The following is a 19,239-nucleotide window of genomic DNA, read 5'->3' as shown; positions in this document are numbered from 1 at the left end:
TTTCAATATTGACTGGCTATCATCAAGCTGGCCACTCAGGACAAACGTCAAACTGTAACCAGTGCCTGCAACCTGGATCAGGTTGTCAGTCAACCTACCAGGGTAGTTACAAACAGCACAGGAATTAAATCATCAACATGTGTTGATTACATCTTTTATAATGCTGCAGATATTTGTTTTAAAGCAGTATCCAAATCCATAGGATGTAATGATCACAATTTAATAGCCATATCCAGGAAAACCAAAGTTCCAAAGGCTGGGCCTAATATAGTATGCAAGGTGTCATACAATAACTTTTGTAGTGATTCATATGTTGATGATGTAAAGAATATTTGCTGGTCTGTGTTGTGTAATGAGGAGCAATCAGACACTGCACTTGACACATTTATGAAACTACTTATTCCAGTTACTAATAAGCACACAACCATTATGAAAATGACTAAAACTGTTAATTTGAATTTTAAAATGTGAATTAAAAAATTGTATGGTTGAGAGGGATGAGGCAAAAGGTATGGTGTGGCAGCCCAACTAATTGGCAAACATACTGCAAATTAAGAAATCATGTGACTAAATTAAATAAAAAAGAAACTACACTATGAAACAAATATCAATTATATAAAGAATGATAGCAAAAAGCTTTGGGGCACCTTAACTTTTGGGGAAAAAAGCAAACTCAGCTCCTTCATTCATTGAATCAGATGGCTCATTCATCACAAAGCCCACTGATGTTGCCAACTACTTTAATGACTTTCATTGGCAAGATAAGCAAACTTAAGGATGGCATGCCAGCATCAAACGCTGACACGACACATCCAAGTACTGTATATCGGACCATATTATGAAAGACAATAATTTAATTCCATAAGTCCGTGTGGAAGAGGTGAAAAAATTATTGTTGTCTATCAACAACGACAAGCCACTGGGGTCTGACAGTCTGGATGGAAAATTACTGAGGATAATAGCAGATGATATTGCCACTCCTATTTGAAACATCTTCAATTTAAGCCTACTAGAGAGCGTGTGCCCTCGGGCCTGGAGGGAAGCTAAAGTCATTCCGCTACTCAAGAATAGTAAAGCCCCTTTTTCTGGCTCAAATAGCCGACCAATCAGCCTGTTACCAACCCTTGGTAAACTTCTGGAAAAAATAATGTTTGACCAGGTACAATGCTATTTCACAGTAAACAAACTGACAACAGAATTTCAGCATGCTTATAGTGAAGGACACTCAACAAGCACAGCACTTACACAAATGACTGATGATTGGCTGAGAGAAATTGATTGATTAAATGATTGTGGGAGCTGTCTTATTAGACCGCTTTTGACTTTAGCGATCATAGTCTGCTGCTGGAAAAACTTGTGTTATGGCTTTACACCCCCTGCTATAACGTGGATAGAGAGTTACTTGTCTAACAGAACACAGAGGGTGTTCTTTAAAGGAAGCCACTCAGATATAATCCAGTTTGAATCAGGAATTCCCCAGGGTAGCTGTTTAGGCCCCTCCACTAACTTTGAGTGAAGTCAGAGTATCTATTTATGTGGATGACTCAACACTATACACGTCAGCTACTACAGCGACTGAAATGACTGCAACACTCAACAAAGAGCTGCAGTTAGTTTCAGAGTGGGTGGCAAGGAATAAGTTAGCCCTAAATATTTCTAAAACCAGAAGCATTGTATTTGGAACAAAACACTCACTAAACCCTAAACCTCAACTAAATATTGTAATAAATCATGTGTAAATTGAGCAAGTTGAGATGACTAAACTGCTTGGAGTAACCCTAGATTGTAAACTGTCATGGTAAAAACAAATTTATGCAGTAGTAGCTAAGATGGGGAGAAGTCTGTCTTTAATAAAGCGATGCTCCGCCTTATTAACAACACTATCAACAAGGTAGGTCCTACAGGCCCTAGTTTTGTTGCACCTTGACTACTGTCCAGTGTGCCCAACACATCACTGGGGGCACACTGCCTGCCCTCCAAGACACCAAAGCACCCGACGTCACAGGAATGCCAAAATTATCATCAAGGGCATCAACCACCCGAGTCACAGCCTGTTCACCCCACTATCACCCAGAAGGCGAGGTTAGTACAGGTGCATCAAAGCTGGGACCGAGAGACTGAAAACAGCTTCTATCTCAAGGCCATTAGACTGTTAAATAGCCATCACTAGCCGGCTACCATCCGGTTACTTAACCCTGCACCTTAGAGGCAGCTGCCCTATACACATAGACATGGAATCACTGGCCACTTTAATAATGGAACACTAGTCATTTTAATAATGTTTACATACTGTGTTACTCATCTCATATGTATATACTGTATTAAATTCTACTGTATTTTAGTCAATGCCACTCCGACATTGCTCATCCTAATATTTATATATTTTTTAATTCCATTCTTTTACTTTTAGATGTATATTGTTGTGAATTGTTAGATACTACTGCACTGTTGGAGCTAAGAGCATTTTGCTACACCCGCAATAGCATCTGTATGTGACCAATAAAATTTGATTTAATTTGATGTTTTTGCTATCTAGGTGGCTAAAACTACCATTAGCTAGGTGGCCAACATTCACTAGGCTAGTGGTTAGGTGTTGGGGTTAAGAAGGTTAGGGGTTAGGTTAAAGAATTCAGGTAATGGTTAGGAAAAGAGTTAGCTAACATATTAAGTAGTTGCAAAGTAGCTAAAAAGTAGTAAGTAGTTGCTAATTTGCTAAAATGCTACATTTGATTATATTTGAACACACAACCTTTTGGTTGCTAGACGTTACCAGTATCTTCCCACCCATCCACTCCGACCATTTGACTCTTTATTATTGATATTTATTATTGTACTGCAATGTTGAGGGAGCTAGCACACCTGCTGTAATCTGTGTACATGACAAATACAATTGTATTTTATTTTGACTAAAGATCCCATTACACATTTAAGAAGATAAATGGTGTTAACTCCAGTGTCTTGTCAAAATTCCCAACCTGGCCGAATATACAGAAGAAAACATGACAGTTTTTAGCTTATTTTAGACTTCCCTAGGATATTGTTGTTATTATTATCATTATTATTTTAAATCACCTACTTAAATTGGCTGCCCCTGGTGATGGTGCCGAGGGGTCCCATCTCCACTATGTATGAGGAGGACATCCTGTTCTCATAGAAAATAGTACCAGGTTCCTCCTGCAATAAACACAACTCTTATACAGCTCATCTTCTAGAGGCAAAATCATCATAGGTTCGACCAAGCGCTTTTGCCACAATGCGGCAACATCTTTAAACCTGAATAAACAATCAATGATATGATCATTATTGCAACTAATATGGATGATGTGATCCAATTCTTTGAAGGAGAGAGGAACTACCTCCCTGTACTTAGACTGAAGCCAAATACAGCTGATACGTACCGTCATGACAGTTCCACATTCAGTGACTTTGAATTGGTAGATGGCAAAAGCAGAAGTGATGCCAACAGGGGTGCAGTGGGCTTCGTTCCCCCCCAGCAGGCTGATAGAATCTAGCTCCAGGTTGGGCAGAGTGGCATCCCTGGCAACCACCACCACAAACTGTCCATCCCTGGTACACTGGACAGTCACTAGTTACAGAGCATAGGAAGAATATTAAGTTAATGATAAAAACTATTAAGCTCACTGAAAAGACTAAGAATTTCCATGACTATTTGCGACATTTCAGATGTGATTTTATAATGCATCAAAATTGTGACTAACTTAACCATGTTAATGGCTCTTTAGTATCACATGCACTTATGTCAATATATAACAAGACTGCAGAACTGCAAGTGTACAAGCTTAACCTTTATTACAGCTTTGGTGCAATTTTCACAAGTATGTGGTACATTTTCAAAACTCTAACAACATTTTGAATTGACTGGGTACAACAAACAAATTCAAAAATTCACTTGTTCACTACACCAAATCATCAATTTGGATACATATCTGCTTTAAAAAATGCAATGTCCACTTTACTTGTAATTTGTTAATACAGTTAACTATCACTTAATCAAACTGCTCAAACCTGATAATTACTCCACCAAAATTATGTAGTGCCTAGTAAATGTATATAGTTTGATAACTGATGAACACTGTAAATGCATATATTCTTTCCTAATAAATGTATACATTTATGTTGGAAGGTAAAACCAAATCATATACAGATGTAGAATCTTATTTTGAGGAAGTTTGCTTACAACAGGAAAATAATCCTGCAGCAATAGGAAATGTGAACTATTATGTGGATTTTTATTCATGGACATTTCTTGTAGGGGTTGATACATTTCTCTTCAGGGCTAATCACGTCCGACATTTTAAAGAGGAAATTACAAACTTTCGTAGCCTTTTTAAATCTTGAATACACTACTAGTTTGCATTTCCTGCAATGAAGGAAAATACCTGCAACAACAGGATGTTCAAATTAAGATTCCGTATGGGAGTGGCTGTAAATATTATGTCATCATTCTCCATCAGCCAGTGTGCTTCAATAGGAGAGAGTGGAAGAGTCACTTTGTGTGCTACCATTTGTAATTATAGTGTCGGGTACATATATAACAATACATTCCACTCATTATCTGAATTTCATTGATACACTAAGCTGATGAATTGCAGTACGGTATCAGTTGACAAGTCATGTAGAAAAGGTGACCTAGTACAATGCTGCATGGGGCAGAAATGGCATACAACACCTTGCTATGTTTTTACAATAGCCAACTCTTTACAATACCCCTATTTCTTATGATTTGTCCTGTGTATGTTAGTCTTTCTATAAGTAAAGGGGCCAATGTGTGACACAAGGGTCAACATTTCAAAATAGTTTGAAATACATTCAAATATGATTTTCTTGCAGCTTCACATTTGTAGATGCAGGAATAAGAGGCAAGATTTTCACACTGAGACCATAACTCCGAGCAACAATAAAATATCTACATGTCATTCAAAATATCACATGAAATATGGACACTGCATGTTTCTTTGTCATGGCTAGTAGCGAGGTCTGTTTGTGCTTTAGTCAACTTCTCTATCATTTATAGCCATGCTAAAGCTGAAAAACTGCATTTCAATATTTTTTTAATAGTTTATTTAATAATTTAATACAATAATATAATACAATGGGTTCTGTCAACAAAATCATTGACAATATTAATAAGAATTAAATAATTATAATCAGTCAACTCTTCGAGCAATGTGTGCTTGCGTGCCTGCCTGTCTGTCTATCCGTCTGTCTGTCTGCCTGCCTGAACACCAGACATCATATTCTTGCTTCCTCTGTCCTCGTTTCCTCCACTCCTTGCCTCTCCTTGAAAGTGCATTGGAGCCTGAGGGGAGGAACATTCCCTCCTCTCCCCCAATGTGCTTTGAGAGGGAGGTGAGGAATGGAGGAAACAAGGGGATAATCTCAATTCCATTTCCTTCATTCCTCACATCCTCACCTCCTTCTCAAAACCCATTGGATAAGAAGGTGAGAGGGACCTTCTCATCCAATCGGTTTTATTACAGGCATTGGTTTTTCCATTTATGGTTTGAGGTTGGATTTTAGTGCAAATAGATCATGAGCATGTAGGGCACACCAATTGGTGTGACCTCTTTTGTTAGTATATGTTACACCTGTGCTGGTTGCCATTTTGTTAATGCTGGCACATGTGCTTTTGAAGAGTGGTTGGCCCAGTGCTCCAGTTGTCTTGATAGATGCGGAGGGTAAACCCCTTTAGTTGGCACTCCCTATTTTGATTTCTAGAAAAAAACTATTCCTTTGTCTGATTTCATTTTGCTCCACTTTTTTGGTTAGCATCCTGTCTAAGTTTGGTGTAAGTTTTTCTTTTGCTTGCCTCTTATTAGGTAAATTTAGTGGGCGCTCATGGTGGGCGTCTTTCAGGTTCCAGTTGTTGTTGCCAGTCAACTTTCAGTGGACACCCCCATAAGTGTCTTTCAGAACCCATCCTAAAACCCCACCGGTTTAGTTCTGGTTGTTGGTCAGCGACTCTTTGTTAGTTCTCCGTCCTGTTTGAGTGACACTATTTGGGTAACATAAAATGGGGGCTCGTCCGGGATATTGTTTCCCATGAGTATGGTAGTCGCTCTCGTCCCCTACTCTGAAGCTCTGCTGTTCTCAGATATTGGAATGTTCAAAATACAATTTTGTGGTAGAGTTTGTCACTGACATCCACCTTGAGGGGTTATTAGATTGGTGGAATCATTTTGAAATTTGAATAAACACAGGCTAATAACAAAAAAATAAATTGACTAAGTTGGAAGCATTTGTGGAAAACCCTACATGGGAGATGCTAGATAAATGTACAAAGGCAAATCTGCGTATCATTTCAAAGCATTATAACATCAAGGTGGCATCTGGCGATCCAAAAACAGAAGTCAAAGAGTTGATCGGTACTGTTTTAGTGGAGGAGGAAATACTTCCAGAGAGTGAGGATGATGAAAAGGGTCCTACGGCTGGTAGAGTACACCCCATATACGTGCAACTGCGAGAGTTAGAACTAAAGGCAAAATGGGAACAACAGAAATTAGAGTTAGAGCACAGGGAAAGACAAGAACATAAAACACAATAGAACAACACACTAGAACAAGAAGAACATGCACATGCCATTCGATTGAAAGAGATGGAGATGGAAGTGCGACAAAGGGAGATCTGGAAGTACTCCAAATCCAGTCAGGCCATCCTACACCCTCAGTGTAACGGATGTCATCTGGAGATAGAGAGGAGGACCAAGGTGCAGCGTGGTAAGTGTTCATGATGATGTTTAATTAAAACTCAGAGCACTAAACAAGAACTGACAACGTGAATTTACCAAAACCGAAACAGTACCGTGTGGCCTAAACACTCACACGGAAACAAACCCCCACAAACCAAAAGTGAAACCCAGGCTACCTAAGTATGATTCTCAATCAGGGACAACAATTGACAGCTGCCTTTGATTGAGAACCATACTAGGCCGAACTCAAAAACCCACATAGAAAAACAGACTGCCCACCCCAACTCACGCCCTGACCATACTAAAACAAAGACAAAAACAAAGGAACTAAGGTTAGAACGTGACACTCAGAGTTTGATCTTGGTTGGAACAGCTGGCTTGTACCGCCTTTCAAACGAAAAAGAGGTGGATGTATATTTTACTCGGTTTGAGCAGAATGCCACACCTAAAATGGCCAGGAGATATTTGGTCACTGCTCCTCCAAAGTGTTCTTGTGGGAAAGGCTCAGAAAGTGTACTCCGCTTTATCTCTTGACCAGAGTTCAGATTATGTACACTGTTTAAGCCGCTATCCTTCAGGCTTACGAGTTGGTCCCAGAGGCACAGAAACAACAGTTCTGTAAATGACAAAAGACAGAATCACAAAGCCATGTAGAATTCGCAAGGCAACAAGCATGTATTTTTGATCAGTGGTGTGGTTATCAAGAGGCCAAGGACCATGAGGATTTAAAGACTCATACTTCTAGAACAGTTCAAGAATTGCCTTTACAAAAAGGTTGCAACCTACATTTAGGAGCACAAGGTTCTCACTCTTGAGAAAGCTGTAGTTCTTGCAGATGAGTTTGTTTTGACACATAAAGTTACCTTAACAAATAGTCATCCCTGCGCAAAAAGCAATCCAGAGAAGTCACCTCCTATTGTGTGGTTAGAGCATTTTTCTACAGTTCCCCAAAGATAAATCCAGTTTTCTGCAGATCTTTTCATATCTGCCAGTTTGTGTCTGTGTCCCAAGTTGAAACAGAAAAATTAAGTTTCTTCTTGTGGGAGCACTCCAGCCCATTAAGTCTCTGGTTGCGATTGGTGTATCTCCTAAACCGGATTTTGGATCAGATGTGTATGAATCCTTTGTTTCAGACAGGTTTGTGTCTCTGCAGAGTGGCAATGCTTTTAAGCAGCTGGTGAGGATACCAGTAGACACTGGGGCGGCCCAATCCATCATTTTGGAAGGTGTTTTGCCTTTGTCTGGCACCTCAGCAACTGGTTACAGAGTGTTTGTACAAGGCGTGGAAATGGGTTGCATGGAAGTTCCTTTGTATAATGTGGAACTCGAGTCTGATCTTATTTCTGATTCCATTGTCATTGGAGTGAGGCCTAGCCTATCGGTGAAGGGAGTCTCATTCATTTTGGGAAACAATTTGGCTGGAGGGAAGGTTGTGTCAAATCTTGTGGTTTGTAAGGAACCCTGAGTAGAGGAACCTGATGGGTTATCAGAGGAGGATATTGGGGAAGATGTCTTCAATCCCACCATGGTCGATCTGTCCAAGATGTTTATGGGTGATCCTGATTTCTCTAAACATCCTGAGTTGACCTATCCATTGAAAACTCTAAAGGTGAGCTAGTTTGTAGGACCTCTAAAGGAAGAGAGGGTCCCTACAGTTGACACATTGATGTCTAGGAGGCAGCTGATTTCGGAACAGAGTAAAGATGTTTCTTTAAGCGTTTGAGGAAGTGTGTGTGGGTTTCTTTGACAGAGATAGTGTTCTAATGAGGCAATGACATTCTTGCTCCACTTCTGGGCAAGACGATTGGACCAGTGTATCTCAAATTGTTGTTCCAGTTACGCTTTGACAATAGATACTGAGGTTGGCTCACAATTGTAGTATGGCAGGCCATCTTGTGGTCGACAAGACGTATGACTGTCTTAGGCCTGATCTGAAACCGGATTTTGTGTCTTACTGTAAATCCTGTTATGTTTGGCAGTGGATGGATAAACCGAACAACGTTGTACCGATTGCACTTTTGCAGACTATTCCTGTTTTTGATAAACCTGTCAGCAGGGTTCTGGTGGACTGTGTTGGTCCTTTGCCCAAAGCCAAGAGTAGTAATGAGTTTCTGTTAACCATAATGTGTGCTGCCACTCATTTCCCTGAGGCTATTCCACTGAAGAAAATCATGGTTCCCAGTATTGTTAAGGCCCTTGTGAAATCATTTTCAACGTATGGACTTGTGCAATTTGAATTTCATGTGAAACTGTCTCAAGGTGCTCTTGAGAGATTATCAGACTTTGAAGTCTATGTTGAGAGCCTACTGCTTTGAGTTTGGAAAAGACTGGGATGAAGTGGTCCCTCCTGTGCTCTTTGCAGCGTGGGAGGTTGTTCAGGAATCTCTTGATTTTAGTCCAAATAAACTCATGTTTGGACATCATGTCGAAGGTCCCTTGAATTTGCTGAGAGACAGGTTGTTGCAGGGCGACACTTTAAAAACAAAAATAATCTGTTGGTGCACGTAAGCGCTTTTCGATAGAGATTGCACCGCGCCTGTGAGTTTGCCAGTGAGAATCTTGAGAGGGCGCAAACTAAAATGAAATGCCCGAAACCACACTTTCGATGTGGGTGACCAAGTCCTGGCTTTGTTGCCCGTTCTGGTGTCACTGCTGCAGGCTTCCTTTTCAGGACCTTACCCCATAGTAAAAAAAATGGTGATCTGCATTACATCATTGCCACACTGGAGCACAGGAAAATAAACAGGCTGTGTCATGTCAACATGTTGAAACCATACTTCACCCACTACAATTGGCGGCGAAGTCCGTGGAAACCGTTAGTGATGTTCTGCCTGTGGCCACTGCTGTCACTGTTGACTTTAGTCTTCCAAGGGTATGAGGAAAGCCCAATACACACTTTGCCGGTTGGACGGTTGAGTAATTCAGAGATTCTGTAAAACCCTTGTCTTTGTGGCACACTTGTCTCCAGAGGAAAAAGGCAACATTGGTTGCTCTGCTTTTAGAATATCAGAGTTTATTCTCAGATGTTTCAACCCAGACAATGTACTAGAGCATGACATTGACATTGGGGACTCTCCCCCAATCTAACAAATTCTACTAAGGCAAATCACGAAAAGAAAGTAACTACGGATATTGCAAGAGTTTCACTTGGAAATTAAACATGTCCGTTGTAAGGACAACTTGGTTGCTGATTGTCTCAGGGGGGGTGCAGTCAATAAGTTTTGCATTTAGTCAGGTGTTGCCCTGCTGCTCACAATTTATTTTGACTGTACATTTTGGAGATGAGTTTTGTTTTGGTTGGACTCGATCCAATGGGATGAGTGTTATAGAAGCATATTTAGGAGTGTTATAGAAGCATATTTAGGCGTATTTAGCATATTTAGGCGTTTAAGCATATTTAGGAGTTTTAGGCAACTATAGAAATCATTTTTAAAAAGGGAAAAAATAATAATAAAAAGATTGTATTTTATGTTTTGTCTTCTATTTAATTGCTGACAGCCAGTAGACGCCATGTTTACAAGGCGACACATTTAAGTTGATTATGTTGTGAGATGGAAGTTGTTTTCTGTTGGCGGTGAGCAACCTTAGGATAGGATATATAGGTTATATTTGTTGTCTTAAGAGGCAAGATGTTACAGGCTTTGGTTTTTACATTTATGTTTTGAGGTTGGACTTCAGCACATACAGCTTGATAGCACGTAGGGCACACTGGTTTGCATCACCTCGTTAGACAATGCTGGGGTTAGTTTCCTTGTTCCTTGCCAATCTTTGGCTCATTGGTGAAATTTGCATTGTGACAATATATTTCATTAAATCCTTCGAAAACCTTTATTAATGAAATTGCAGACAGAAGTTGACAACAGGAACATAACGCATGTTTCCGAGTAAGTTCTGCAAAATATAAAAGGACCCAAGTTATTTTATTAATAGAGATCGGGCTACTTTTTTCAACATTCTGTTAAAAATCGTGCAACATTTCAGCGTCCTGCAACTCATGCCAGGAATATAGTATATGCATATGATTAGTATGTGTGCATAGAAAACACTCTGAAGTTTCTAGAACTGGTTCAATGGTGTCTGTGACTATAACAGAACGAGTTCCGTGGTCAAAATCGCAAGGAAACCTGATCACAAAATCGACGGAGAAAAAATCAATCCGCCAGTCTATGTATTGTCTATTGGAAGGAAAAATACTTAAGGGTGAGATTACAGTTCCTACAGCTTCCACACGATGTCGCCAGTGTTGTGATTTCGATTTAACTAAATCCTTGGTCATCTGAGTAATAGCCACATCCGGTTTTCAGGTCCACAGCTGTGAAAAATGGAACCGGAGAAGCTGGCTACGTTTCCCAAACTTGTGCCTATTGAATACAGATCGCTCCGTGATCAATTTGATCGTTTATTAACGTTTACTAATACCTAAAGTTGGATTACAGAAGTAGTTTGAAGTGTTTTGTCAAAGTTTATAGGCAACTATTTTAATTTTAAAAAATAATGTTGCGTTTAAAAACGGTGTTTTTCCTGGATCTGACGGTCTTCATAAATGGACATTTTGGGTATACAAGGACCGATTTAATTGAAAAAAAGACCCAATTGTGATGTTTATGGGACATATAGGAGTGCCAACAAAGAAGCTCGTCAAAGGTAATGAATGTTTTATATTTTATTTCTGCGTTTTGTGTAGCGCCGGCTACGCTAATTCCTTTGTTTACGTCCCCTTCTGGTATTTCGGGGTGTTGCATGCTATCAGATAATAGCTTCTCATGCTTATGCCGAAAAGCATTTTACAAATCTGACTCGTTGGCTAGATTCACAACGAGTGTAGCTTGAATTGAGTACCCTGCATGTGAGTTTTAATGAACGTTTGAGTTTTAACGAGTGCTATTAGCATTTGGCGTAGCGCATTTGCATTTATTGTTGGCAAGGTGGGACGCTAGCGTGTCGGGTGGGCCAGAGAGGTTAAACCCAAAGTCCAACCCTTGTGATGTCACTGCATACATCATTACCTTCTATTCATCAGACCAAGGCCATGCATACACTACTATATAAACTTGCAAGAGAGATACAATAGTTCCAGTGTTTTCAAAGGTCTAAGCAATAAATGTCCACTCCCCAAGTTGAGTTATTGTGGAATGTCTGACTAGTCTCTTATGTCATACACTCCCCTACAGAGATCTGTCTCAGTCACACATTTCTCAGACCATTTCTTCATAAGAGGCAGAGAGACTAGAAAACAACTGTGGAAAAATATTAAGAAAAGGCTAAGCTTGAGAGCAGGTGCATTATTTTCATTTTATTTGCGATTTTCAGAAATCGTTAACGTTGCGTTATGCTAATGAGCCTGAGGCTTTATTCACGATCCCGGATCCGGGGTGGGGAGTATCAAGAGGTTAATTAAACCTCTATAATGAATATATATTGTTAATCTGTATACAGACCCTATACATGTAAGGAGGGCGGGGTCTTATAACCCCTCCCCTTCTATTATTACAACATAGGCATAATCAATTATTATAATACATCAAACATTTGATACAGCCCACATCATGACCCTTAGGTGAACCCCTGACAACAGTATGTGTTACACCTGTGCTGGTTGCCGTCTCGTTAGTGGGAAGGTATTTCAACTGTGCTGGCCCAGGTGCTATTTAAGAGTGGCTGGCCCAGTGCGCCTGTTGCCTTGATTGATGTGGAGAGTTAACACATTTATTTGGCGCTCCTTATTTTGAGTTCTAGGAAAAGATCCCTTTGTCTGATTTCCCTCATTTAGGTTTGCTCCTGTCTTTAAGATTGGTGTCGGTTTTCTTTTGTTTAGTGGGAGCTCATGATGGGTATCTTTTATTTTCCAGTTGTTGTTGCTAATCAACTTCCAGTGAACACCCCCATGAGTGTCTTTCAGAATCCCTACTAAAAACCCATCTGTTGTTGTTTTGGTTGTTGGTCAGTGACCCTGTTAGTCCTGTTTGAGCGATACTTTGGTTTTCTAGCTGGGGAATGTACGTTTTGAGAAGGAGATGAAAGGATGCAACGAATCAAGGAATGAAATTGAGATTCTCCCAAAGACAGAGGACGCAAGTATTTGACAGCTATGAATATTTTGACAGTGCCTGGCTGACTGAGGTACCATGATACCCATGGCCTGTCCAGAAACAACCCCTACTGGCCAGAGTCTAGACATTTGTGGAGATCTAAAAGGGATTGATGGGTCGTGACATGAGAGCTCTACCTTACCCTCTGATATGCTTGGTGGAATTTTGGCACTATTGCTTACGCTGTCCAATTCTCTCAGATCTTCACAAGTGTCTAGAGGTAGGGCTAGGGGTTATTTCCGGACACGACCCCACAACCCATTGGGTGTGTGGTGGACCTACAGCTTGACGCTTGAGGTATTGGTTGGATATTTAATTCCATTGCTATACACAGATTTGCACAGGTGTAAGCTGGACAACCACGGCACCCTATCAAGCTGATCAGACAGGTCTGGGTTGATGGAAACCTGTTGTAAACTGTGAAAGGATATATTTACATGTCTTCATACCCATGCTTCATTCCAGCTAGTTAGATGTGCAACCCCTGATTATCTATAGCTCAGTCATATCTCTAGTCTAGCAATAGATACTGTTGTTTTGGATGTATAGCATCATTAAATAAGATTACCAATGGTTAGCTAGGATATACATGGCATGACCAAAAGGATGTGGGCACCTGCTCATTGAACATCTCATTCCAAAATCATGGGCATTAAAATGGAGTTGGTCCTATTACAGCCTCCACTCTTCTGGAAAGGCTTTCCACTAGATGTTGGAACATTGCTGCGGGGACTTGCTTCCATTCAGGCACAAGTATTAGTGAGGTTGGGCACTGATATTGGGCGATTAGGCCTGGCTCGCAGTAGCCATTCCAATTTATCTCAAAGGTGTTCAACGGGTTTGAGGGCAAGGGTCTGTGCAGGCCAATCAAGTTCTTACAGCGATCTCGCAAGCCATTTCTGTATGGACCTTGCTTTGTGCACTGGGGCATTGTCATGCTGAAACAGGAAAGGGCCTTCCCCAAACTTTTGCCACAAAGTTGGAATTACAGAATTGTCTAGAATGTCACTGTATGCTGTAGCGTTACGATTTCCCATCGCTGGAACTAAGGGTCCTAGCCCGAACTATGAAAAACAGCCCCAGACATTATTAATCCTCCACCAAACTTTACAGTTGGCACTGTATTGTGGCAGGTAGTGTTCTCCTGGCATCCGTCAAAACCCAGATTCGTCCATCAGACTGAAAAGTGGTGAAGTGTAATTAATCAGTCCAGAGAATGTGTTTCACCTGCTCCAGAGTCCAATGGTGATGAGCTTTACACCACATCAGCCAATGCTTGGTATTGTGCATGGTGATTTTAGGCTTGTGAGTGCCTGCTCGCCCATAGAAACTCATTTTATTTAGCTCCCGACAAACAGTTATTGTGCTGATTTTCCTTCCAGAGGGAGTTTGGAACTCTGTAGTGAGTATTGCAACTGAGGACAGATGATTTTTTACATGAATCTGCACTTGGCGGTCCCATTCTGTGAGCGTATGTGGCCTACCACTTTACGGCTGAGCCGTTGTTGCTCCTAGACATTTCCACTTTAAAATCACAGCACCTACAATTTTTTATCAAATGTATTTATAAAGCCCATTTTACATCAGCAGATGTCAAAGTGCTATAAAGAAACCCAGCCTAAAACCAAAAACAACAAGCACTGCAGATGTAAAAGCATAGTAGGAAAAACTCCCTAGAAAGGCCAGAACCTAGGAAGAAACCAGGCTCTGAGGGTTGGCCAGTCCTCTTCTGGCTGTGCCGGGTGGAGATTATAAGAGTACATGGCCATTTAAGGCCAGATTATTCTTCAAGATGATCACAGTGGTTGTAAAGGGTAAGCATGGTCAGTACCTCAGGAGTAAATGTCAGTTGGCTTTTCATAGCCGAGCATTCAGCGGTCGAGACAGCAGGTGTGGTAGAGAGCGAGTCGAAAACAGCAGGTAGAGGACAAGGTAGCACATCTGGTGAACAGGTCAGGGTTTCCTAGCCGCAGGCAGAACAGTTGAAACTGGAGCAGCAGCACGACCAGGTGGACTGGGGACAGTCAGGAGTCATCATGCCAGATAGTCCTGAGGCATCATCCTAGGGCTCAGGTCCTCCAGGAGGAGAGGGAGAGAGAGAGAGAATTAGAGGGAGCATACTTAAATTCACACAGGACACCACCAGCTGTGGGTTGGGGGACATTGCGGGAGAAAGGGTTGGGGACACTGGCCCCTGGACAGGGCCAACCAGGCAGGATATAACCCCACCCACTTTGCCAAAGCACAGCCCCCACACCACTAGAGGTATAGCAACAGACCATCAACTTACTATCCTGAGACAAGCTTGAGTATAGCCAAAGAAGATCTCCTCCAATGCACGAGCCCGAGGGGGTGCAAAACCAGACAGAAAGATCACATCTGACTCAAGTTGACGCACCCCTCCTAGAAACGACATGGAAGAGCACCAGTAAGCCAGTGACTCAGCCCCCATAATAAGGTCAGAGGCAGAGAATCCCAGTGGATTGGGGAGCCGGCCAGGCAGAGACAACAAATGGCAGTTCGTTGCTCCAGTGCCTTGACGTTCACTCCTTCTGAGTTTTATTTGAAATAACTGTACAACCATGATTAATTTTCAGATCCAACAGCAGATCTTTGTTTCTTGAACTAGCATCCATTTTGTCAGAGTTTAAAAGTAAAAAATATGCAGGCATCCACTTCCTTATGTCTGAAACACAGGATTCCTTGGAAGGCAATTTTGGGGCGTCACCATGTTTCATCGAAATGTACAGCTGTGTACAGCAATGTATCGTCCGCATAGCAGTGAAAGTTAAATTTATGTTTCTGAATGGAATCACTAAGAGGTAAAATATATAGTGAAAACAATAGTGGTCCTAAAACGCAACCTTGAGAAACACTGACATTTACAGTTGATTTGTCAGAAGACAAACCATCCATAGAGACAAAATGACATCTTTCCGACAGATAAGATATAAACCAGGCCAGAACTTGTCGGTGTAGACCAATTTGGGTTTCCAATCTCTCCAAAAGAATGTGGTGATCGATTGCATCAAAACCAGCACTAAGGTTTAGGAGCACAAGTACAGATGCAGTTTTCGGTTCATGGTTTGGCTTTATTACTGCCACTTTTATCCGGTGGATAGGGAGCCATTTCTTATGTTCAACATATGAGGACCAAGCACAGAAAGTAGCTCTTTCAGTATGTTTAGTTGGAATAGGGGTCCAGTATGCAGCTTGACGGTTTAGAGGCCGTGACGATTTTCATGAATGTGTCCAAATGTTTTTTGTTTTTAGGGGTGCGACTGTATCTAGGGTAGAGGTCGGCCGATTATGGTTTTTCAACTCCGATACCGATTATTGGAGGACCAATAATGACAACTACAACAATACTGAATTAACACTAATTTTAACTTAATATAATACATCAATAAAATCAATGTAGCCTCAAGTATATAATGAAACATGTTCAATTTGGTTTAAATAATGCAAAAACAAAGTGTTGGAGAAGAAAGTAAAAGTGCAATATGTGCTATGTAAGAAAGCTAACGTTTCAGTTTCTTGCTCAGAACATGAGAACATATGAAAGCTGGTGGTTCCTTTTAACATGAGTCTTCAATATTCCCAGTTAAGAAGTTTTAGGTTGTAGTTATTCTAGGAATTATAGGACTATTTCCCTCTATACCATTTGTATTTCATTAACCTTTGACTATTGGATGGTCTTATAGGCACTTGAGTATTGCCAGTGTCCCTCTCCTCACTACTCCCTGGGCTCAAACCAGCAACACAACGACAACAACCACCATCGAAGCAGCATTACCCATGCAGAGCAAGGGGAACAACTACTTGAAGGCTCAGAGCGAGTGGCGCTTGAAACGCTGTTAGCGCGCGCTAACGATCTAGCCATTTCACTTCGGTTACACCAGCCTCATCCCGGGAGTTGATAGGCTTGAAATCATAAACAGCGCAATGCTTGACGCACAATGAAGAGCTGCTGGTAAAACGCACGAAAGTGCTGTTTGAATGAATGTTTACGCACATGCTTCTGCCTACCACCGCTCAGTCAGATACTTAGATACTTGTATGCTTGTATGCTCAGTCAGATTATATGCAACACAGGACACGCTAGATAATATCTGGTAATATCATCAACCATGTGTAGTTAACTAGTGATTATGATTGATTGTTTTTTATAAATTAAGTTTAATGCTAGCTAGCAACTTACCTTGGCTTACTGCATTCGTGTAAAAGGCAGTCTCCTTGTGGAGTGCAACGAGAGGGAGGCAGGTCGTTATTGCATTGGACTAGTTAACTGTAAGGTTGCAAGATTGGATCCTCCGAGCTGACAAGGTGAAAATCTGGCATTCTGCCCCTGAACGAGGCAGTTAACCCACCGTTCCTAGGCAGTCATTGAAAATAAGAATGTGTTCTTAACTGACTTGCCTAGTTAAATAAAGGTATACAAATATTTTTTAAATCGGCAAATCGGCGCCCAAAAATGCAGATTTCCGATTGTTATGAAAATGGAAATCGGCCCCAATTAATCGGCCATTCCGATTAATCGGTCAACCTCTAATCCAGGGTATTACTCCAGGTTAAATTAAGATCCCACGTTAGGTGGTTAACCGATTTTTGTACTCCAACGTCCTTGGGTAGGGGGTGGGAGTCTGGAAGGGCATCTAGGAATCTTTGGGTTGTCTGAAAATGTATACAGTAGCACAGGTCTCGATTATCCTTGGTTGGGGTCTGAGCAGATTTTGTTGTGATTGCAAACGTAATAAAATTGTTGTCCGATAGTCCAGGATGAGGAAAAACATTTAGATCCACAATATGTATGCTGTATAGATTTCATGACTGGAAGCTGAAAAGACAAACGCAGTCATTTGTTTGTAAATTAAAATTTGCTGTCATAAACACACCTCCGCCTTTGCGGGATGTGCAGGGAATATGGTCACTAGTGTAACCAGGAGGAGAGCACTCCATTTAACACAGTAAATTCACCAGGCTTGAGCCATGTTTCAGTCAGGCCAATCATATCAATGGAGGTGGATGGAGGTCTTTATTCCAGTGAGAATGCTAAGACGAACATTGCCATGTTTTCTTTTGCTCAACCTAGATCAAGGCACAGACAAGGTTACAGGATCAGGGGCATCAGGTAGCCTAGTGATTAAAGCGTTGGGCCAGGAACCGAAAGGTAGCTGGATCAAATCCCTGAGCTGACAAGGTAAAGAAAATGTTGTGACCCTAAGCATACCGCTGAAGCAACACTCGGGTGGTTTAAGGGGAAACATTTAAATGTCTTGGAAGGGCCTAGTCAAAGCCCAGACCTCAATCCAATTGAGAATCTATAGTATGACTTAAATATTGCTGAACACCAGCGGAACCCATTCAACTTGACGGAGCTGGAGCAGTTTTGCAGTGAAGAATGGGCAAAAATCCCAGTGGCGAGATGTGCCAAGCTTATAGACATACCCCAAGAGACTTGCAGCTGTAATTGCTACAAAAGGTCGCTCTACGAAGTATTGGCTTTGGGGGGTGAATAGTTATGCATGCTTAAGTTTTCTGTTTGTTTGTCTTATTTCTTGTTTGTTTCACAATAGAAAATGTGAATAAATATTTTAAAAAATATATAAAAAAATATTTAAAAAATAAAAGATTCTCAACATGCTCACAATATGCCATTGGATAAAACAAATAAAGGTTTTGCATGTCAAGACAAATGTTTGGAAAATTATATCTACCATCTGCTATTCTTTCTATTCAGAAATGTTTATTCTATGTTTTGCTATTGGATTTAACGTTAGTTAAAATGACTAAATTACTAGCGTATCATTATGTGATGTATTGGTGACTAAACAAAATGTGCTCATGGTATTTCATGAAAAACTAATTTGCATGGATGACTCAGGTGAAAGATGTGTGAAACCCCAATAAGGTTCTGAATGTAAGATGGGGGGAGGCGTCGCGCCAAATATTGTCTCCCTCTACGTCACAATGGGATTAGATTAGTTCTAGCTTCTGTTGCTAGGACTGTTGCTAGAATTTGCAACATTCTGATCAGATTATGTAATGAACCAAAGCGTCCGTTGCTGTGCTGGTTGCTTGGCTCAATTATATCAGGCAGTTCTAGTTCTGTTTCACCGCATAAATGCTCGCTAAGTCCACGCAAAACTATTACTTCAGAATTGTTTGCCAATGACAGTGTTTTTAGAGGACTGAAAATAGTGGAAAGAGAGCACTTTCTCTACCATGTAAACTCAGAAAAAAAAGAAACATCCTCTCACTGTCAACTGCGTTTATTTTCAGAAAAATTTACGTGTAAATATGTGTATGAATATAACAAGATTCAACAACTGAGACAAAAACTGAACAAGTTCCACAGACATGTAACTAACAGATTTTTTTTTTTTTTTTAACTTTACCTTTATTTAACCAGGCAAGTCACTTAAGAACAAATTCTTATTT

The 19,239-nt window shown here is 40.8% G+C and overlaps 1 protein-coding gene across 1 annotated transcript in view; it reads right to left on the bottom strand.

Moving 5' to 3' along the window:
- The window catches only part of LOC135508807 (zona pellucida sperm-binding protein 4-like), a 70,282-nt gene that overhangs the window by 25,092 nt on the left and 25,951 nt on the right, over positions 1 to 19,239 (bottom strand). Inside the window, exons 3-4 of the mRNA XM_064929020.1 lie at positions 3,399 to 3,586; positions 3,077 to 3,174 (exon numbers count right to left, since the gene is read on the bottom strand). Of these exons, the coding sequence (XP_064785092.1) occupies positions 3,077 to 3,174; positions 3,399 to 3,586 (286 nt within the window). The remainder of the gene's footprint in view (positions 1 to 3,076; positions 3,175 to 3,398; positions 3,587 to 19,239) is intronic.

This window comes from Oncorhynchus masou, chromosome 22, assembly GCF_036934945.1.
Source record: "Oncorhynchus masou masou isolate Uvic2021 chromosome 22, UVic_Omas_1.1, whole genome shotgun sequence".
Lineage (NCBI taxonomy): Eukaryota > Metazoa > Chordata > Actinopteri > Salmoniformes > Salmonidae > Oncorhynchus > Oncorhynchus masou.
The sequence above is the reverse complement of the archived record's forward strand: the minus strand, read 5'-3'. Positions and strand labels throughout refer to the sequence as shown.